The following is a 23,195-nucleotide window of genomic DNA, read 5'->3' as shown; positions in this document are numbered from 1 at the left end:
GCTCATTGATCCACTTAATTGGAACGGAGCCATCATTACAGGTTACTACTTACACCTGTGTTTGTTCTGTTATAATAATTAAACATTTTCACGGTGAGAGAATTCATAATGCACCAAAAAACAAGTCTTAATAATTTCAGAGCCTTTGGATTAATTAAAAAACAGTGTGCTGGAGTAAGAGAGGGCAACAACTAATGAGTAAGCCTTAGTTGTATTGCCTAAATAACCTACCAGAAGGGATTGCACCAAAAACCTTTGCACATTCCCCAGGTGTTACAGGGATGTTGTAGTGTAATAAAAACTCATCATGAGTAAAGAACGTGCAATCCATATTAAAGATCCACCAGAATAATATTACTTTAGAGATCAAGTCAAGAGTATGCAAGTTTGCACCCTTCATGATTATTTACATTAAAGCAGAAGGACTGCTACAGTAACTGGTAAACTTATATGCTGAACTCTGAGGGGTGAAATGAAAACCTGTATGTTTTAGCCATGTCCTTTCACTTGGCTTAGGTTTCCTAAAAACTGAGGTGGTGGTCCCACCACCCCTGGGTGGACCCTGGCATCACCCATCATCACCCTGTCACCCTCCCCGCAGGCTGGCTGGCTATGCAGAGGCAGTGACGTCACCGGGCTGTCTCTCAGTCCCTTCCTGCTGCATCACAACAGCCGTTAGTAGCTCCAGTAGCACTAGTGACCGGGGGGACAGGATATCCACAGCTAATTCATTGATAAAATAACTCTGTTGACGTTGCAACACTCAACAACATCCTAACACGGGGGTAACAGACAGGAACTGGTTGCAGTGCGATAACCCCGCTCCAGCTGTTGGGATATGGCCAGGCCGGAACAGGTTCTGCTCTTGGAGCCTCAGCAAGAACTGAAATTCCGAGGTAAGAGGGGAGGGCCCGGCTTGGACGGGAGGGGGGAACTGCCTCTGCCAGCAGGGTATGGAGGAGGGGGGGGGGGCAGGCCAGTGTAACCAAACCGGGGAGAAGCTGCACTACACATTTTGACAATATTGCCCTCGTATGAAAAGCATAAGAATGCTTTGAAGGGACGGCAGGTCAACTGACAGCTCGGCAGCAAGCTAGCTGGATTAGCTTCCGACGGCTAAGCTAGCCAGGCCCTGTCACACATTTCTGCTGCAGGAACTGCCTTTAAAGCAGTTTACAAGTGCAAGACACGAAATGTATGCCCACTGGGAAATATCAATCATAAATAAATATGTGACAACACAATTGCCTTCTAAATTCATAACCTTTCATTGCACATAAGATGCAACATCCTTATTCTAGCTAGCTAACATTAGCTCGCTCTCTGATTAGCTGTTTCGCTCTGTTGGCCAGCCAGCTGTCATTTAATAACTTGACAAGTCACAGGACGAAATAACGGGGCAACCTCTGCAACTTGATATGTGTTAGTTACGGGTCATCAACATGCCCACTATCCTCAATTTGAGCTTTACAATGGCTAATGGACATTTTAGTTAGGCTAAGCATTTGGCTGCAGCATGTCCCGTTGCTTTAGGCCCAAATGATGTTACATAAACACATATGGTACTATTGTATCCGTTTTGCAAGAGATTACAGAGATCCTGCCACAGTTTGAAATACTGCACCTTGTACTCTGGAGTAAGATGCTAAATAGTTTTATACAATTTTCTAATTGTTAAAAGGACAGTTAACCTCAACACACAGTCAAACTTTCACTCCAGACAGTAATGAGGTTTGGAGATATCAGCTGTACTTCCAAATACAGTGTGGCCAGTGGTGTTTGGTTTATGATGCACCACCAAAAAAATAAACCACTGTTTACCCAAAAGCCACTGGGTTCCATTGTAGTGGGATGAGCTTTGCAATTTACACCAAAACTGATTTAATAGATTACACTATGGAAAGGATGACAAGTTGTTTATACTGTGTTTTTATGTGAACTGTCAGTTTAAAGTAGAATAATTCTGAGCTTGTGCTCAGCTAAGGCATCACCTTACTAACTTATGTTATTTACTATGATTACAGTGTAATGGCACATTATACATGTGTTCAACACGTCAAGGTGTTGTTATGCTTGAGCCACCTGTGTTGCAGATAGTAAGTATCTGAGTTGTATCAGGCTCACAGTGTCAGAGTCCTTTGTGAGCCTGTAAATTACATAACCAGTAATACACAATGAGGTGCCCTGATATGTGGAAATAATAGACAAAGCAGAGGCAAAAAATGCCACAATACAGTTTCCTCCACCAGGTCTGTTATTTTCACTGTAAGACACCTCAGAGTGTATTGTAGATCACTGCCACAGGCGAAAAGAGAAGCTGTGTGTCAATTTGTTTGTCAAGTTTGATTGTTGTCATTTTAACCTGGGGGTAGGTCCGTTTCACCACTGGGAGTGTAGTAATAAGACTGTTGTCATTCTACATTTTTCTCATTGTCTGCAAATGCCATGAGAAGACCCAAAAGGAACAATGTTTTAGTCCGTCTCTCAATACTTTTCCAGCTTCCTTGCTCTGTCTGTGACTCTCAGCCTCAAGCCCATTATTTCTTACTAACGACGTAAATCTTTAAAAAAAAAAAAAAAAAAAGGATCACAAATAACGGGAAATGTTGGGATTATTTTCATCTGCAGATGAATACACATTTGGTGTGCTTGTGAGTATTTACGGGACTGGAACAATGTGGGATTGACTCAAAATTATGTTGATCAAAATAAAGGAGCATGCCACGCAGTGTAATGTGTGTCTCATTTATATATGTCAAATAGTTTTTGGGGGGATAAGATATATCAGGCATTGGCTATACAAAAAATACTTGTTAATAGGATCTATTTGTTGTTGGTTTTGGTCTTTTCATGGGATTTATAACAAATTTATATCTCCAGCTTAACATTTAACTGGTAACTTAGCATGAAGCAGAAGCACTGTTGCTATGGTTACCTGTAATTTAATATACCTTGCACACTGATTTAGAACTGTGGCGAAAGCATTGACTCGAAGTATGTTTGAGGTATTCCATTATATGATTTAATGGACAAATGCTAGCCAATCAGAAACAAGTATGTGACATAGATATACAGTATATCGAGTGTCTAATCAGATGTGTTTATGCATGAGTGTTAAACATACAGACGGAACCGTGTGCTTTCTCAGTGTACTCGACAATACCACAAATCACATGCCAATACTCAGGCCTCAAGTAATATGTAAGCACGCAGTGTGAAACCTCAGGAAAGAGAGACTAGGTCTGTTAGCAGCAGCTTGTTAGCCCTAGGCTCAGACCAACTGTGGACCAAATACTGTTAAGTGTTAGCGACTGGACTTTTTCATTTTTTAATCAGTTTTAATCTTTGTCAGGGGCAAAATTAAAAAACCTTTACAAAAATCTCCTTGCTTTTTATCTGCTATTTATAAAGTCTAACCTTGAAAGACGACTGCTTCAAATATCAGCTCTTCATAATAGTTTTTAACTGCCATTTGTGGTTTTCGTGAGTTGGATGCTATCCCGAGAAACTTTCAGGAAGTAGTAGATCAGGTATACAGTAGCGGGTGGTGTGAGTCCCTTTCATTAAAAGCCTTTAGAAGTCAAGCCAAGCTTGTGAGGGTCTGAATTTCCTCTCTGTCTTTGCTCAAAGGGGAAGGGAAGTGTCAGTTGCTCTGGATGTTTGCGGAGCTGAAACTTTATCTTGAATCTGGTGTATGTGCTAATTCTGAAACAGCTCCATGTTTTCTTGCACAGTGAGTGTGCCTCTCTCAACTGCAAGGGTTTTGCTCACCATAATAGCTACTGCAGTGGCCTAATTTGTTATTTTGTTAGAAAACTATACTTGATCAGAAAACTTGGGCCTGGCTGAGTTTTGGGGTTTGCAATAGTCATAAAATAAAAGCACAAGTTAATATGTTATTTGGATAACTGGAAGCTGGTCAACAAATGCTGGGTTAACTGTCAACACTAAGTCATGAGTTGTGCTTTTCCTATGAATATTTTCACTGGCTCAGTAGCTTGAAAAACATCACCAGACCATCAATGTCTCAAAACCCAAATCAACCAGTATAGATGTCTACGGACATATTGGCGACATATTAACTATGATGTGTCTGATATGAACCGTATGCAGCAGCAATGTGACAAAAAACATGGGCTGCAAATAAATTTGGACCTCTTTCATAGACGTAGAATAATTTATGAATAATATTTGTTTTATATGGCTTTTAACGATACTGTAAAGTTCCAAACTGAAACTTAGTTTCCGTAAGTCTGACTGATGTAAAGTGTGTGGTATTGGCACTGTATCCATCTAAGTTTGGGAAGTCATACAGTTATTCGTCATTGCCCCTCACTTGACTATGAATTAGCTCTGCTCTCACTGGAGGTACTGGAAAAACACACAAGTGACTAACGGTTGCCAGTTAGCTATCTGGATACATTTCGCTATGTAGGTTCTGGAGTGTCCTGTCAATAAAGAAACTGTTGCCAGAAATAATAGGAATAAATTAATGACATGTAACACTGTGGTAATGTGAGGGAGCATTTAGGTAATACATAGAATGAGATTTGTTGGAATTAAACTGGGATACCAGTGAGCGTGCACCCCCTACAATATGTGTAATGTGCCGATAATATCAAAGAAGACTCATTAGACTCTGGGCTTTCTCCAGGGTCGACTCATTAGCCAGATCAGGTCTGCACGCTTTGGTACTTTTCTTACTGTATTCATGCAAGAGCTCTCATATCCAACAGATTTTACTTTTCTGTTAATGTCATTACCACTAAAGTGAAAAGAAAACCTTACACCAAAGTGGAAATTCAATCACTTCATTCATCAATTTAGGATGAATCAAAGCATTACACGCTGCTTGCTCTTGTGGCGGGTATTGAATGTGAGTGCAATAACTATACTTATGAATCTGTCTAGTACCTCTGGACCTCTAAATCGCTGCCCACATCTCATTTCAGCAATTCAAATAGGTCTGGTCTTGTGCTCATTGACTCATTGGCTGTTTCCCATGTTGGGAAAGAAATAACCGAGCCAATCAGATCTTTGTATGGGGGATTAAGAATGGGGGTGTCATCTTTCCGTGCCAGAGCCAGAAAAGCAGCGACAGAAAAATGTGCCCGAAAATGGAGACATCAGTTACTGCTGATTAGTTACAACAAAACAACACTTCCTTACTAAACATAAAATGGCTAACACAGTGTCATTGTAAATAATGAAGTGAAAAGAAAAGGCATTTAAGTCTGATTATTAGGCTAATCTGAATTCACCTGTTTTGAAAATTGCCACTAATTACAAACATCATGGGAATAGTAATAATTCGAGCCAGAGCAAGCCTGATTTTTAGACTAAATGTCCAATATGTTACCTTCTATTTTATCTTTTTACTTTCAATATTACCTTCTCATTAGTAGGGATGGGGATAGACGCCCGGTTCTATAAGGACCCTGTTCCAAATTTCTCAAAACTGGAAAATCAATAAGGTCCAAGCTTATCGATACTGCTATCGAGACTAGCGGGTCCTATAACGTAACAATATGTCTCGAGAAATGAGAGTCATGTCATTTAAATCAAATCACTGGTGCACAAACATACATCGATTGTCTAATAAAGTTTTTTAATTCAATTGAATTGTCTGCCAACCGCCATTCAACTAAACAAAGAAGAATTGAATTGCCTCATGCACTTGTTCGCTTAATTTCTCATTTGGTCAATTGGTTGCTTGCTAGGATGGCTGAACGTGCAAAGCGGTCAAAGGCTTGGCTACATTTCAGTAAAGCCAAAGATAAGGAGGAAGCGAAATGCCATTTATGTTCTAAGTTCATATCTTGTAAGGGAGTGGGGACATAATGTCAATGCTAAAGCACCTCAACGTTGCGTATCAGTTGAAACCAAAATGCAGTACTTTCTTCAAGTCGGAACACCGTCAACTCCGGCTGCCGTTGCGGGACTATCCTCCTCCACCCAAGGTGCATGGTGCGTGCACCCCATCTTCCCCCAACTAGCAAGTCCCGTTCCATATAATAATCCAAAAATATGTGATCTCTTAAAGTGACAGTATTGACATGAACCAACACTTAAAAATGAAATACTTATTAAAATTTAAACAAAACAGTGTCTTCAATATTTAGTGCATTTTACCAAATTAAAAAGGTGTCACTTTCCTTCTGTCTGATAGTAGAACATTTTGAGGGCCTAGTGATGAGTTGTGTTTAATGATAGGCCAAAGTATGTTTAACATTCACCAACTTCATTCATTTAGCTCAAGCTCACCCCATCTTTATTGTTATGTTGAAGGGGTGCTGTGTATTTCTTTTCAAATAAATGCCCAGGATCAGCAGTGTTTATTGAAGGTTAGGCAAATTTCATTCTGTTCAGAAATCAATCACAGACTCACAGTTAAGCAATAAAAGCAATACCAGTTCTATTTCGAAATTTTTGTCGCCTCGTCTTTCCACTAAATTAATAGAAAAGTATTTATCGATAGTGGTATCAATAAAGATTCGGCTCGTTACACATTCTCGAAAATGGTATCAATATCAATAAAATTAACGATCCCCATCCCTACTCATTAGATGTTTTTCATAGGGGGATGACGTCACTGATGCTCCAATATCACAAGTTAACAGAAGTTAATGGAATTTTGCTGTTGACATTGAGAATATGTTGTTGCAAAGAAATCTGACATAGAAAAATAATAGGGGTGCCTCCCATATTATCTAAGATATAATCTAAGATTTCCACAACGCAAAATAAGAGTTCCCTCTGCTGGGTCAGTTTTCTTTCCTGTATCAAGACACCTCAGTTGACATGATCACTGTAACAATATGGACAAAGAAATAAAGAGGAGGCTATTAACTCATGACAAATCATTCAGCCAATCAAGAATATTTACTGAAGATTGAGTTGGTTTATTATCCATTTAGCAGATGGTAACAGGATGGATAGGCTTCTTGCATAATGTTTGCAAGCTAGCTTCTAATGCATTAGCTGCCATTAGTCCTGCTCCCACCCTGAGTCCGATATTTTCTCATGATTCCCCTCAGTTATGTAGTGAATGACCATTTCAGATTTAAGTCTTACAATTATCAAATTATTGACATTGTCAAAACTGGGCCCCAGAAAGTACATTACCAACAAATATGTATTTCCTGTTTGTCTTGTATTGTCTAAACGGGGTGATTACACACAGCTTTTGTGAACTTGCTGGTTATTCCGATGCCTCTCCTAACTTTGCCCTCCTTCATGTCCTCATTTCTCTTTACTCCCTCAACCTCAGACATTATTGAAGGTCAAGCACTACCTTGACCACCATAAAATTTCATAACCAATACAAATTATTAGACACTAATTGGATGTCGCTGCTGTCCACCCAGGCTTTTTAAAGAGGTTAAGACCAGAGAAAAATGTGTCAACACATAGACTTTCCCAGGTTTGGGAAAGAATTAAACAAAATTAAATTAGCCAATTTATTTTACAGTTAAAATACAAGTAGTTGATTCATGTGCAAGAAACAATTGAAACAAATGACCTTTTTTAAACTAACATAAAAAAACACTGACAATCTAGTGCTGCAGTTAGGATGGATAATTCACTTAACCTTTGCTCACCTTTTAGATTTGGCACAGTGTAATTTTACTGTGGGTTTTGTTGTAAGGGTTTTATGCATTATTGATAAATCTTTGCAGATGCATCTGGCCTTGTGAGAGCCTCAGAGAGATGTGGCCTGCATCCGAAATGATTGCTGTAATTAGTTCAAGCCAAACTGCATCAACTACTCTGATGGTAGTGCAGTAGTAGAATTTAGTAGATTTGAACACACAGTTTACTCTTTAAAGGTTTTGGTAAATTGATACTAGAATTGTTTTTCTTAATGAAGAGGACAGACTAGACATCAGTAGTCAACATCAATCTCGAGAGTAATGTTAAAAGAAAAAGAAAAAACAGATGGCTTGGTTTGCATCCTTGACATATTTACAATAGTCCAGTTCTCACCAGGGTGTGTTACTGAGATGCAATATTTGAGGTTTTAATGTGAGAAACAGACTGGAATTATTTATCTTGAGGACAAATTCCAGTCAAACGTATTAAAAGCCTGCATTAGTTGAATTGGCAGTAAAACACTGTTTATCTAAATGTCAGGTCAAATGAAGAAAATATGGAGCAGAAGGTCCACATTGTGGGCAGAAGATTTAATTTGTTATAATTAAAGTCACATCCAATTATGCTTTGATAGACCACATTTAAATGTGTTAACATACATGTCACATATTTTTAATAGGCTTTACCCACTGGTATTTCAGTCATCTCATTTACTTAAACAGTCCCGTGGTTAAACAAAAGCTCAGAATAGTCTGTTTCTGCTTTGTATACAAATAATAATAATATAAAATCAGTGTTAAATATTTGGCAGAATTTTCTGAAATTTGGTTCTCTATTGTGACAAAGTGTTTCAATATTAATGGTACCATATATTACATATAATTGCAACATAATAATTACAATTTCCACACATCTACTGAATCAAATTAAGCTCTACTCCATTTTCTTCCTTGATATGTTAGCATAAAGGTGTAATTTTTAAAATATTATCATTTTATATAAAGAGCTGTGTCTGCCTGAGCTTTTGTCAGTTTTTTTTTATTTTATATTCAAACTGGTGCTTTTTCTGCAGCAGTGGATGATGGATTTGCATTTTGATGTATTTTGATCAGTTGACTAAGAGACACTCATTTGCTTTGATTGTGTCACTTTCTAACCGCTCAGCTCACACACATTACGAGCTTCTTTGAGTTTGTATGCCAGTGGCAGTTTTATTCTCCATCAGTCTTTTTTATTAAAAAAAAAAACTGGGAACTTAAAGATGTTTTCCTAAGTACCCAAAGACAGTCTTGTCAAAAACAGTTTTTAAGTGTCCACCTTATCTTTCTTCTTCACAGGTCCTTTCTCAGACGTGGTCACCACAAATCTCAAGCTCTCCAACCCTACAGACAGGAATGTGTGTTTCAAGGTGAAGACGACAGCGCCGCGCCGGTACTGTGTGCGGCCAAACAGTGGAATCATCGATGCAGGCACCTCAATCAACGTCTCAGGTACCCAGTATTCCCCTGTCCTCTTGCCCCACTCCCTCCTGGCAGGCCCCATTCCCAGTCATGCACTCTGAGGGAGACAGGCACAAGCTAGTGTTTCTACACTGTGCCACCTCTGCCATTTACAGCCTCAGACTCATTTTACAACCTCCCCTATCTGGTGTCAACAACTGCAAACTGTGTCACTGGGGCCTGTAGTCAGCAGTGGGCGAAAAATCAGCACAGTCCTCTCTGTCAGTTGCCATAATTTTTCACTGTTATTAGGCTGATAAAGGTCACAGGTTTGAGTCCCAAAAGGAGATTAGTTTTCTGAGAATGTAGTCACTATAGGCAAACATAGGCATGGTCTGTAACCCCTTTCTGTCCAATCTGTCTTCAGGGAGAACAGGATAACAAGGGGTTGTGGGTTCTTATCATGCAGGCATTATGTCATACCTGTAACTCTGCTGTTAGCTTTCTTGCACCTAATAGGCTGGGGCAAACAACATTTTTATCAATGGGTGTGCTCAAAACCTTGTTGCAACCTTGTGCTTGTTGTAGCTGTGGTATGGTAAAGATACTGTGAGTAAGATAAAGTGTTAAAGCACTTAAAATCTGTCAAAAGATTAAATAGAAGTTTACCACAGTATCTCCACTACATGTTGCTGTTTGATTAATGCAGAAGGAAGTGCGTTCAACATGTCTGTTAGACCTCAAGGATACATACATATAATGTGTTTTGTGTAAGACTGAATGCAAACATAACTTTTGTTTGTTTACAACAAAATGCCACAGGGCACCTGTTTAACTGTTCTTTCTTCCTGGGCTTAAAAGCTACATTACAGTAAATTGATAAACATCTCTGAACACACCAGACTGTTCTAGCTGAGTGAAATAAACACTGCTTGGTTGTCATACCAACATTACTAATAAAAAATGTTCTTGGGTAGACATTCATTCCCAAAATTACCATCACACTGTCCATACTGAGGTATTCAGGTAAAAGTGTTGTTATATTGATTTTTTTTGTCCTCCATCTAAGAAGATTGCATAGGATTTGTAACTTGTTGCAGTCCAGTTTGTCTCGTATTTCTGGCCTTTAATTGTTAACAAAGCAGCACAAACGCCACATAGACATCCACTCGCATCGGGCCGAAAGGGAACAGTCTGCCATAGGATACCTACAAACCTGAGATGTGTCATTTGCTGGCTTAGCTGAGGATACATACAGTGCTTTTGAAGCTCAACCCAGCTGTAACTGTATATGTTCAGTATAGCCATGACCACAGGAATGTTGCTGAGCTTATTTGGTGTTATGTAGCAGCATCCAGTGGAAAAATATGTAGCGTGAATGTTTCAAAAATGTGTCGACAAATATTGAACTTCTTCTGGGAATATGTCAGATGAACTTCTGACATATTCTCGGAACATGTTATCATTCCAAGGGAGGCAGAAAGCAAAATAACACACCGTGATAAAAAAAAAATTCTTTTGTGGCAGTTATCTGAATAAGCTTCATTAGCTTGCCCTTTCACTCATTTCTGGTTTGCTTTTGTCTTCACTGATGTCCATATTTGTAAAAATTTTTGCTAATATGCTACACACGCAGTCTGTTCATATATTTAAAAGCCACATTCGCTACTTTACCCACGTTTGCTATTTTACCCAACAACTAGATTCCTCTAACATAACTTAACCTCTAAGGGGCAGCTAATTCCTGTAAAAGTGTGGTGGATTGAATGCTTTTGCCTCCAGAGTTATTTCCCACCCTGAAATAGGTTTGCTGATGTATAGTCAGTATTTTTTGTCCTTTTGAATTATATTGAATTAGATGGACCCAAGAGAGCACAATCAGAAGTGTGAGATCCTGCTACCCTGAGAAGCCTGAATATGAATACATTTTATGAGAGTTAGCTCTTACATCCTGGTGAGTTTGCCCTCTGGGCCTGTATCTCGACAGCTCTGGTTGACTTCACTCTCTTCCTCACTCCCACGCTATATTGTCTCGGTAGGTTTGCTGATCTTTGACCAGGTTTTTGTGTTGAGTAATATTGAACAAAGTAGACAGGGTGCACCCTTTTACAAGTGAGCTGTCTCTAAATCGGTGGGAAAAGGTTACTGTTATAGATATGGGTGTAACAATGAGCCGTATGGTATCACGTGTCATATCACATCTCGTTTCGCGTCACTTCGTGTCGTAACGTTCAAAGCGAATTCACCTCGTATCTTGTTCTGAATTTGTTGATCAGTGTAGTGCTTTGGTCATTAAACTGTGACATTATCTTTGAAACAACACTTTGAAAATGGGAATGTAAGGCATATTCTCAGGCACTGGTTATTTTTCCTGTATCGTGGACATATCAAATAGTGACACCATGGTTTTGTATGGAACTGAGCCATGAATTTTGACACCCAAATTACACCCAAAGCTATAGAGAAGAGCTGAAACAATTCAACAACTTCTTAAACGTGATGATGATTTGCTGCTTATTTCTGTTAGTTTATCATTGCAAATGGAATATCTTTGGGTTTTATACTGTTGGTTGGACACAACAAGAATTTTGTAAATTAATTTTTAACATTCGTTTTTGACATTTCATAGACCAAGCAACCAACCAATCAACCAATTGATTAATCGAGAAAACAGCAGATATTTTTTTAAATTAATTGAGAGTGAAAATGATCATAATTTGCAGCCCTACTATAGAGAATCTTGTGCAAATCCTGTAATAATTATATTCTGTATGTGTGGGCATTGTGAAGGAACAGGAACCATGGATGAACCTCTGTAAGCACTTCAAGTAAATTGTTAGTGGTAAATCTGTTGTGAGCATCTTGTCTCACAGGACACAATTAATTAGTGACAGGAAAGGAAAGTTTTCTTGCCTCCCTCACCCCTCTAATGGTTCCATTCATCATCAACAAGAAGGCAGGCGATTACCATCCTACTTGACCGTGTTGACTACAATTAGCCTCTGTGAGTTTTATAAATTATTGCCCAGTGTGAAGTAAGAATACTAAATCCTGCCATTAGTAGAAGTAGCTTTTTGTAAAGGTGTTTTCAAAGACTGTAGATCAAAGATGATTTAAATCACTTTTTTTCCCCTGCTTTGGCTTTGGTTCAGGACCTTCTTTGTTATTCACTGTTGCTCAAAGAACGTACATGTATTCCTGCCTCCATTCTCTAGTATTGTCCCCTTGGACCTAAGGTAGATGGCTGTGCAAATTGGATCTGACTCAAACAGGACGTTCTCAATCTGTTCATGCCGTCTGTTTCTGGTTTGCGATATTGAACTGCCCTGATTGCTGTAATGGTGCACTACATCTCTGAGGTTTTCCACTCTAGGGAGAATTGGCATGTGCCATATATGAAAACCATCCTGTTAGCTACACCGCCTTTGAAATTAGGAGGTCATTTGTTTCTAATGAAAGCCAAAGAATCATGCAGGCATTGTAGACACAGTTGGTACTGATGTCAAAATATGCCTTTCAATTACACCCTCATTTTAAAAACTGAAGTCAAAGCAGAAAAAGATCACCAATCAATAGCCATTTTCATCCCCTCTGCGCTTGAATACTGACATAAGAAAGTGATCATTGTAAATCATCGTTACAGCTTTAAAATACCTTCTCAGTCATTGGAAGGACATCAAATAACGCACCCCTGACTGAGAGGACTGATGTGGTGATGGGTTAAAGTAGTATTCCAACCCCACACCTGCTTTTTGTTAGAGCGATATGTAATGTTAAGAAACAAAAAGACAGGGTTGGAAGCTGTTAGAAAGATTACCCCCTGGGGTATTTGCAGATCTGTCAGTGTTTCGCTGTCATGGTAACATGAATTTAGAAATAAATCATCTCCGCCACTTTTTCCGAGCAGCAGGGGCAAGCCCAGAGCCTTGAAGACGTGGCGGCCCTAGTTTACTGTTTGACAAATACATGCATATTTGATACTCAGTAATTCCTCTTTAATCCAAGGAGTGGACACAGAGTTGAGAAAGGGAGAGAGATGGAAAGTTGCTGACAAAGAGAAGTAACAGCGTAATCGCTGGCATTCCATAAGTGTTCGTCTCATATTTGGGGCGGCAGATTTTTACCCACAAATCACATTGTGTTTGTGTCTGTCTGCTACAGTTTGAAGGCTACTAACAAGACACTGTCTGACACGTTTTCCTGAGTCTCCTGAGGATGGGAAGTGAGGATGAGGCTTAAAAAAAAGGGAAATAAAACAGAGAGTCATAAAACAAAATGACTAAAACAATCTCGTGGGGACTTGCAACCATTGACACTTAGCCCCATTTTTCTCTCCCCATGTTTCCTGTTAATCATAATTTTCTGTTGTTAACTGAGGGGAAATAAATCATTTTAAAATAAGTTGCTATGTGAAGTCTGTGTCTGTAGTGACTTTATCATAGTAGTATCATACATGACCTCGTAGAGCGGTAGTTCCCAACCTTTTTAACTTCTGAAGCAGTGTTTAGTTGCGACACCCTCATCACAGGTCACATATGTATGGGAGAAAATAATATATGATATTTTAAATCTTATGAGCAAATTACTATCAAATTGTGAATTGCAAATTGCAAATCATCTGCCTGAATTCATGTGGTTTCCCCACTGTGTAGATAATTTCAAGTTTTTAAATTTCAAAAACATTTTTAATTATTTTTATGGCTCACAAATTCAGATAGTATTAGTCTAGATCTAATAGTCCAATATTCAAAAAGATCCAAAAATGACCAGTTGAATTTAAGCAAATTGAAAAGTTATTCAAATATTGGAAACTAGAATTTTCTATCTGAATTTGTGAAACTTGTGTGTTTGGTTTTTTCCCCCGATTTTTTTTTTTTCTCTTTTTAAATTTAAGGAAATTAAAACCACATTAATTCAGATATATTGTTTTCCTTCTATACCTTTTATCTGTGATTTATGAGCAGTGCCACCAAAGAGAGATTTTCTCCCCTAAAAATGCTCACAAAAAAAGTAAAGATTAGAGAAAAGTCAGAAGAAAATTAATTCAAATTTGTGTAGCATAACAATAATTTTTCTTCTTTCCTGTCCCATTAATTTTCTCACGACCCTGCCCTGCCGTCCCCTGGGATTCGTCCCAACTCCAGAACGACTGTCCTAAGTAATTTTAATAATCCTACAGAGCTTACAGTTTGCTGTGATTTTGCAGAATTGTTTTAACATTTTTTTTCATATAGGATGAAAGAAAACATCCTGAAATCTTTACCTTATGTTTTCCTTCCTATGCTGACTATGACTGTCATTTTGTATTTCAGTTATGCTGCAGCCTTTTGACTACGACCCCAATGAGAAGAGCAAACACAAGTTCATGGTGCAGTCCCTGCTAGCACCTCCTGACATGACCGACATGGAGGGAGTGGTGAGTGTATCTCCTTCCTAAAATCAGCTTTCACCAGTAGTATATTTTTAGCTGCACCAGTGTTTGCAGATGCTTTAAAACAAAAATGCTTTGCTCACTCATACAGCAGATACTGTTATCAACTCTGCCATTAACAGGACAGGAAATACATCCATTGAATATAACTGTAAGGAAAGAGGCAGTCGATCTGCAACTCCCAGCCTGGATGAGAGGCTGTGTCGCAGTGCTGACACAGCAATAAGAAACACAATGAGAATGAGCACAGTTTCTCAAAGTATGATATTGTGACTCACACTCGTATATAAAAACACATACAGACACAAAATAAACCTGAGTGACGGTTACAAAAGAGACACTGCGCTGAGGCTGTGGGGTTATAGGAAGAGCACAACAGAGATAGAATGCAGTCTTCCTTGTGGTAAATTTCTGTCCAATGTTGTTTCACATGAAATGTGGAGTCAGGGAACAATGCACAGAGCAGATCTCCCTGATAACAGTTCAGCTGTTGATGAAAATGTTAAAAATGATAAGAACACAGCCACAGCCTGAATGAGTATTTGCAAAGGGACAATGGTACTCTCAGGTACATTGTTATACCTGGCAGCTTCAAAATTCTTCAACAGTACTTTGCAACCTACTGCAAAATATTATATTTTCATAGTTGCCTATATCCTAAAAGATTCAAACTATTTACTGTAAATGCTTTTCCCACTTTTGATAAAGTATTGAAAGCACATATTATAAAACATTCTGGAAATAACCAGAATCTAAAATGTACCTTTTAAATATCTCTAATTCCACATAAGGATATACTGTCATAGACATGTAAACTGTTAAACTGTGAAAGTGTCTTACACACTTTAGTGTTGGAGAGATTAAAAAGTATTTGTCAAACTTAACTTACAATATATAAATATATGAATCTAAATTATTTTTTTCTTAAACTATAAAAAGAAGTGGTGAGGTGCTGGCAGAATACATAAAAATGAGGAGTTCAGTTAGAAATGCATGTTGGTCATTAAATGATAAATGCAATATTGGATTTAAATCAATTCTCAATCAATGCTGGTTCCTAAATCAAGACATTTCTACAAATGATAGATACAAATACTGGATTTCATATCATGAACAAGTCTCAAAGGACTTTACACAGACAAAAGTGAATAAAGTAGATAACAATAAAAACACCCTACTCTCACTAATTAAGACTAAAGCACAAACACAAGTTGTTATCCCTCATCTCTGGTGTTTCTGCTCCTCAGACTCTGACAGCAGGAGGGTTATCTGAACTTTCTGTCCTCCTGTGAAGAGCCATTATCAGCAGCCAGCCACCTCCTTATACTCCCTTTGTTGCGCTTGTTCTGACGTACTTCAAACCATCCTTCCCTTTGTCTTTAATCTTACGATAAGTATTTGAAATGGTTTACAGCAAACAGCTTAGAAGCCAATTAATGTGACGTGCTATAAATATGTAACATAGAAAAATACAAACAAATGTTGTTTTGACTTTTTTCACAGACAGTTGCAATGCTCCCTTTTGCCTTGATTAGATAATAAAGTAATAATGTGTTGATACTAGTTTTCTTTATTTTTGGTTCTCTGTCTCTCTAGTGGAAGGAGGCTAAGCCAGAAGAGTTGATGGACTCCAAGCTGAGGTGTGTTTTTGAGATGCCAGCAGAGAACGAAAAAACGGTAAGCATATGATATTGTTCTACTCACCTCACGTGTCAGTTTTTTGTTGTCACTACAGATTGGATATCAAAGAAACTACAGGGAATGATACGTCTCATTGCCTCCTGACATAAATTTCAAAATCACACTAATTGGCCTCAGCAGGGTGCCACAATGTATTTTTAATTGTTGGCATGTCATTCATTAGCTATCATGCTGTTGGTTTTCACCAAACATAACAGAATGATGCCTTTTATTGCTTCTTTCTGTACAGCACAACATTTGTGTGCTTGTTAATATTTGTCTCAAGGAGGGGCTGCATTATTTATAGATGATGTTTATTGTTGTTTTCCAGCACCCCACCTCTTTACTGCTCTGCTGTATCTGCCTTCTCTTTCTCTTTCTATCCTGTCTCTTTTTTCACCTGTCCCATTTCTCTTTCCTTCTCTCTTTCTCATTCTCACTCTTTCTATCTTGTCTATGCTGTTTCTACATTTTTAGCATTAATCTCCCTCTTGATTCCTTTCCCCATTTTCGTCCACCTTTCTCTCTCCTTGCCTCAGCTACACTCTGAGGCATCAGCTACCCTTCAGAGGGCCACTTTGTTCATTCTCACATGCAGTTTATTATTGTTGTGATTCCTCTCAGACCCCACGCAGCTGTAGAGACATTAACTCGTCATGATATGAGCCGAGTCTACTGGCTTCATGAACACAAGGAGGAAAAGGACCCGTGGTAGTTGTTTTCAATTCATTATGAGCAGTACGATACATACATATGGCTGGTACCCAGTCAGCACTGTGCACCACAGAGTCCGATAGACAGAGATAATGCTGATAGAAACCAGCTTGATCCACTTATGAAAGGCACCCGTGGGTGAACTTTCCCACAAACACAGAGATAGGCGGCTTGAGAGGAGGCTCTTTGTTCCTGCACGCCTGTGTGTGTGTGTGCATACATACTGTATATGAAAGTCTTCAAATATAAACATAAAATTGCACCAGTGTGCCAGCCAAGTCATCGGTCAGAATCGCCATGGAAACACTGTAGAAGCAACAGACAACTTATTAGGTTATAACTTGTTGCCCTGTAAACCACTTACAGCATGACATGGAGTCCAACAAGATGATGTCGTCCAACTTGCTGAAGTCAGAGTCCTCCGCGCTGCCTCTTAAGTCAATGAGCTCCACCCTTGATGACGGGGAGGTAAAGAAGATCATGGAGGAGTGTAAGAGGCTGCAGATGGAGGCTCAGAGGCTACGGGAAGAAAACAAACAGATAAGGGTGAGTGAGACTACTCGAGGACCACAGTCAGTTTTTTCATTTTGCTGTGTTTTCCAAGAGGTATCACTGTAGTCTCAGTCTCACAGATATACCCCTTTTGTGCAGGGTTTCCCCCAAGTAAATTGGTTAGCGTAGGTGTTAAACTATTGATGATTCAAGTCCAGCTGATCAATACGTACTTTAAACTAACTTCAAATGAATGTAGACTCTGTTGGGTAAAACGTGTCCTGGTGAACTGGTGATTATCAAACTAAATATTTATTTTTTCCCAACTTTGCAACTTGCCGCTTGGATTAATTACTGCAAAGCAAACCTACGATGTGATCAATCAATCAGTCACTTGCTGATCCTGACGCATCTCATCTCGTTATCCATGTTAGATGACGGTTTAAACAGTCGCCTCACTCATTAGAAATATGTGGCCTTTGCTGTGTGATGTAGAAACACAGCTTGTTTTTTACCCAAAGCTTAAAGGGACAGTTCACCCCCAAATCAAAAATACATATTTTTCCTCTTACCTGTAGTTCTATTTATCCATCTAGTTTGTTTTGGTGTGGGTTGGCGAGTTTTGGAGATATCGGCCGTAGAAATGTCTGCCTTTCTTTTAATATAATGGGATAATGGAACTATATCGCACTCAGCTTTGGTGCTCAAATATTCACACTTTAGATGCTAAAACCTACGGAGCCCCCTAAAGGTCATGGCGAGAATTTTTTTGAGGACTACTTTTGCATTCCCTCGTAATATGTTTTGCGTTACTTCACAATACTTTTCTTTTTCCATTCCTTCTGAGCCATATGTCTACTTGTAATGGAGGGTAGTGTGGAGAATCTCAAATTAATGCATTAAGCGTTGTTTATGGACACCTCACCTTTATATGATGTCCATTGCAAATAAGTTATCAGTTAGAACATTATCAAACTTCTGGGTAGGAGCTGTATGTATTAGGAACATCAATTATTGCTCCACACTACCAAAACCTGTTTCAGCATTAAAGGTTACTTTAATTTGTGTGGTGTAAAGAACAGAGGACCCTTATTGCAAAAAACGCAATAAGCTTTCCAACTTGCGTTGGTCTGCATTCCTGATGCATCTCTGCAAGTGGTTCAATGCTGTCTGCTCTTTCTGTGACAGAACCACAGACTCTGTTTACAGCATTTCAGTCACCTTCTTGTTTGTTGCTTTTTTTGACTCATACAAATACTGCGCATTAGCTTTATGAGGTAGATTCAAATGCACAACTGTAATTCTCTGTAATCTGTAAGTCTCCTTTTCCTCAGTGAAACCTCTCTGGGATACAGTACAGAGTACAATAACTATTCACGAATGAAACCGACAGCATCCTGCAGATTACTATACTGCTCTCTTCTGGAGAGACCTCTTGATCTAAGTATTCGTTTAATTTTACTTTAATTAGACTAATTACATACCCATGCATGCCTATTGAGCTGTAGTACTATATCAACATACTTAACGTCCAGTTCACAGTAAAGTTCAATGAGCTGATATACTGTTGTGCTGAGAGCAGCTGAGCGGAAATAGACATATGGCTCTGAAGGAATGGAAGAAGAAAAGTATTGTGACGTAACGCAAAAGTATTGTGAGAGAACATAAAAATATTGCGAGGGAATGCAAAAGTAGTCCTCAAAAAAATTATTTCTGTGACCTTTAGGGGGATCCGTAAAAAACAGTGAATATTTGGCATTTCTGCTTTAAAAAATGACTTAAAACGATTACTCTATTATCAAAATTGTTGCTGATTACTTGGCTAAATTTTTCACCTCTAATACGTTCTGTACGTTGAATCTTGTAACACACTGTATAGTTCAAACAACCAATCTAACTTCAGGGTTACAACAAAGACAGAGAGAAAATGTGATTCAACCGAATGAAGAAAACCCTCAAAATTAGCAGATGACATCACTGAACATCTAGAGTCACATTTGTGTTTCTTGGTTATTTTTTTGTACTGATTGATGTTCGCAATCAAGATAAGCAAATTAAGTGGAAATTTGATTCACACAAATGACGTTGCGGTGTCCTCCACCCTTTGCATTAATTCAAGATTGAGGTTTGTGTTAAGTGCAACTGCTCACATCCATAATCAGTGGCAGACCTCAGGGTCCGAAGCTCGTAAGGCAATTTTGCAAATCAATGAGTATGCCATTAATCACAACGATCAGTGAAGGTTTACAATTGGGTTTTGTTAAGGTTTGGTTGGAAGCAAGTCACACACACACTCAGGCAGACACAAACACACACACACACACACACAACAGACAGCTAAGAGAACCACCACCTCCTCCCCTTTAAGTTCTTGCCAGAGGCAGAACGACTGTTGGCTGCTCCTGCGGCTGAGATTAAACTAACAGAGAGCCCCCCCACCCGCTGCTGGGAAATGAAGTGTGTTAAAGCCTGGCGCCTTCTGCGGTCCTTGGGGGCCTGGGTCAGATGAAGATTTAAGCAGATCCTATTTCTTTGAGCTAGTAAATAAATACTGTCTTATCTTATTGACTGATTGACAAACTGACCGTATTTTCTCCACTTCTACATTCCCTTTCTTTATTTCACTCTCCCACCACCAACACCCCTCTTCCTCTTCCCACACACTTTGTTTCTTTCATAATTTCTCAATTATTTCTTTTACCCTCCTTACACCTTTCACTTTTTTATTTTTTTTATTTTCTACCCTCGTCCCCATTTCAGGAGGACGATGGTCTGCGGATGAGGAAGAGTAACATGGTGTCATCTCAGCACTCCTCAGTTGGCATGAAGAAAGAGGAGGGGTTGAGCGCCCGTACGGTGGCCCTCATCGTACTCTTCTTTGTGGTGGGCGTCATCGTGGGCAAGTTGGTCTTGTAGATGGCAGCGCAGTTCGGTCGGCCGCAGCATGCTTTCAGGGGATGAAAACAAACACGGGATCTGGGATTTTGGATCAGAAATGCCATATCCGCTGGGTGGGGGGGTGGTACTAGTTTTGATTCAGTCTTATTTATGTAAAAAAAATTCAAAAGTAATGTATGAGGGGAAAAAAAGAAGAAACGATGATTCATCATCTTATGAACAAACCTACTGTTACAGGTCTTGCCTCTACGTAATCATCACATAATCATTCTGGCCCTCTTCCCAAAGTTTCCTGTATACAGATGACTGGTTCTGTGGGCGGGGGGGAATGGAAACGTGATTTAATGCTAGTGATTCAGACCAATGGTTTTTCTAACACCGACGCAGTAGTGTTGGTGCGATTGAGTCAGTTTGCAATTGTGTGAATGTCCTTTTAGTGTATTGTTGTTTCTTTTTCTAAATGACGGAGGCCAGAGCCTATGTATATGTATATGTAACCCCCCAAACTGTACAGTATATCCAGGTGTTCCTTACAGCTAAACCCCCTTTAAGGAGGGGATTTACCAGAGAGATGATCCACACAGTCGGGGTTACACACAGGGCTATCAAACTGACTCCTCCAATCAGAGGCTTTGTCATATCGGCTTGTCTTTGATTGTTGAGCAACCTTGATCAGTGTATGAAACACTATACCATAGGTATTTTCTTTCCTCTTGTCCTTTTTATTTTCACTCTACCTTAATCCCGTCACCTGTCACTCAGTGCTCACCACATCCCCAGTTGTCAGTGGGGGATGTTTGATTGCATGCATTCACACAGAGTGTTGCATCTGGACTTTTGAATCTAATTTAATTGCTTTTATAATGGTGGTAATAATATGTCATTTGGCTGTAGGTTTGCACAACTACATTTTCTGATTTTCTTTTTCTTCCTCTTGTGTTCCGTTGCATTTTTATGATTTTAAGTAATTTTTTGTTTTAAGGGTTGAAGCATTTAAGAGTATTGCAGCTACCAGAAATGAGCTCCAGATTTGTAGGATTAGATCATTTCTGTAAATGTTCTCCAGATGAAAGCCTTGCCTTGTGACCTGTTTGGGCAAGTTATTCTCAGGCCAAGATGGAGGTGCATATACAGTGCTTTAATATACATATAACATACACACATATATATATATATATATATATATATATATATATATATATATATACAGGTGTATGTAGAAGCGAATGGTTATGTGTTTCCTTGGCAACATCAACAACACCAAGGTCCTGTTACAATGTCCTAATAAAGGGACCATGGTCTTTTCCAGTTTTCTCATATTTTCCTACTGAGCCATACATTTGTTGACATTCTGTTTTGTTCGGGGCAAATGTATGTCAGAGATCAACTGAGTGTTTTAAGCTGCCTGCTCCAGCTCTCCACTGCTGGTGAGTTTGCTGTTTTCTTTTTTTCACTCCACTGCAGGCCTGTGTTCAGTTTGCGGTGTTTGCATTTCATCATTTATCTGTTGCTTATTAATGTTATATCCTCACTGCATTTGAAGTCGTGTTCATTTTAAATGCACAAAGATTAAGAGTGTCTCTCCTTTGATCTTCCTGCAGCATACAACGTTTTTTTTTTCCTCTCAAGCAAGAGGGGGGGAAAGCTTATAGCCTTGAGGGGACCACATGATGGCATTGTACTGTTCCATAGCCGATGGTTATTTTTTTTTGTCAGAAATAAACAAACAAAAAACTCAAATTGTTTCATCTCTAAATTTGCATGAGGAAAAAAGCAATGGAGAGTGTCATTCTACTTTGAAATATTTGACAGAAAAAGAGAAAAGAGCAGTCAGTCATATTTTTATCCCACTGTATCCACATAAGATGAGTAAACAGGAGTGTATTCCCCTTTGTTAATCTGAAAGAAAAATTATGAAATGCCACTGTCTTTTCATGTTAAGTGAAGTGGAAGACAATGGATCTGACTGGTGGGGAAGAGATTAACATAAACATGAGCTTGTGTTTCTACTGTATCTCTGTAAAGTTGCTGGGTTGAGGATGACTTGTTGCTTAGAGGGAGGGCAGAGTTGACCTGAGCTACAGTCCCATCTTGGGTTACCAGACCTGGGTCACATAGTACTTGCAGAAAATTCTTCTTGTTCAATGAATCCTGTTTGGAGTATTAGAATATTTTACTTAAGGAAAATATTCCAAAGTACCAGTATATACTGTTATGTAATTAAGATTTTACCACTGTCCTGCTCTGATACAGTAAACCCCACTGATGTGGTACTCCAAGTAGGATTAAACAAACAATAATAATTACATGTAAATACTAATTGATCCAGGCCTGGTTGTAAAACACACTACACTGACCTGTTCTGGAGTCTCTGACCATCACCATAATCAATGTAAGCAGTCGGCAAACTGTTTTGTATGTATATAAATAAATAAATAAGTCTATCTGAGAAGAAAATTAATATTCCTAGTCAAGTAGTCTCTGGTGTATAAAAACAACCCAACCTGGTTGGACTATGTAGCATCTTAATAAATTAAATGAATAAAGCCCCTACCTAACCGTGTGAAGTCATTTCCTGTTATGCACACAGGCTCTACAAGGTGACCGTGTGTGTGTGTGTGTGTGTGTGTGTGTGTGTATGTATATATATATATATATATAATGTCCCTAAGAATCATGGGAGAAAAGCGAGATCTCAATTGTGAGTGGGGAAAAAAATTGTGATTAATTTTGATCAGAATCGTTCTGCCCTACTTACAGTTCAGGTTTATTCATGCATTGAAAGGTGTGTTGTACATGTAGTTAGGTCTATGATTGTGCGATCTGGTGGTGTGTCTGTCTTTGCACAGGTCTAATATCTTACTATACTATCTTTTCTGAAGCTCACATCAGCCAACTATTACTGCAGAGGTTGACAAAGGATGAACACACTATTATGAATTAGAAAT

At 38.9% G+C, this 23,195-nt stretch overlaps 1 protein-coding gene across 1 annotated transcript; it reads left to right on the top strand.

Annotated features, from left to right (window-relative positions):
• Nucleotides 1-625: 625 nt before the first annotated feature.
• LOC122884900 (vesicle-associated membrane protein-associated protein B/C-like) lies at nucleotides 626-22,800 on the top strand. Its single transcript, XM_044215393.1, has 6 exons — nucleotides 626-896; nucleotides 8,931-9,083; nucleotides 14,345-14,448; nucleotides 16,060-16,140; nucleotides 17,224-17,403; nucleotides 20,110-22,800. Exons 1-6 carry the CDS (start codon nucleotides 839-841, stop codon nucleotides 20,263-20,265), a joined length of 732 nt encoding a protein of 243 aa, XP_044071328.1. The 5' UTR covers nucleotides 626-838; the 3' UTR covers nucleotides 20,266-22,800.
• Nucleotides 22,801-23,195: the final 395 nt, after the last annotated feature.

The sequence above is a fragment of the Siniperca chuatsi genome, linkage group LG2 (assembly GCF_020085105.1).
Source record: "Siniperca chuatsi isolate FFG_IHB_CAS linkage group LG2, ASM2008510v1, whole genome shotgun sequence".
NCBI classification, from domain to species: Eukaryota; Metazoa; Chordata; class Actinopteri; order Centrarchiformes; family Sinipercidae; genus Siniperca; species Siniperca chuatsi.
Note: the sequence above shows the minus strand (reverse complement) of the source record. Positions and strands in the feature narration are given on the sequence as shown.

Bases quoted from the DNA above. Each gene is read 5' to 3' on its own strand.
- LOC122884900 (XM_044215393.1), top strand. From the start codon at position 839: ATGGCCAGGCCGGAACAGGTTCTGCTCTTGGAGCCTCAGCAAGAACTG. The intron at 897-8,930 runs GTAAGAGGGGAG...TCTTCTTCACAG, and splicing joins GCAAGAACTGAAATTCCGAG to GTCCTTTCTCAGACGTGGTC. The intron at 14,449-16,059 runs GTGAGTGTATCT...CTGTCTCTCTAG, and splicing joins TGACCGACATGGAGGGAGTG to TGGAAGGAGGCTAAGCCAGA.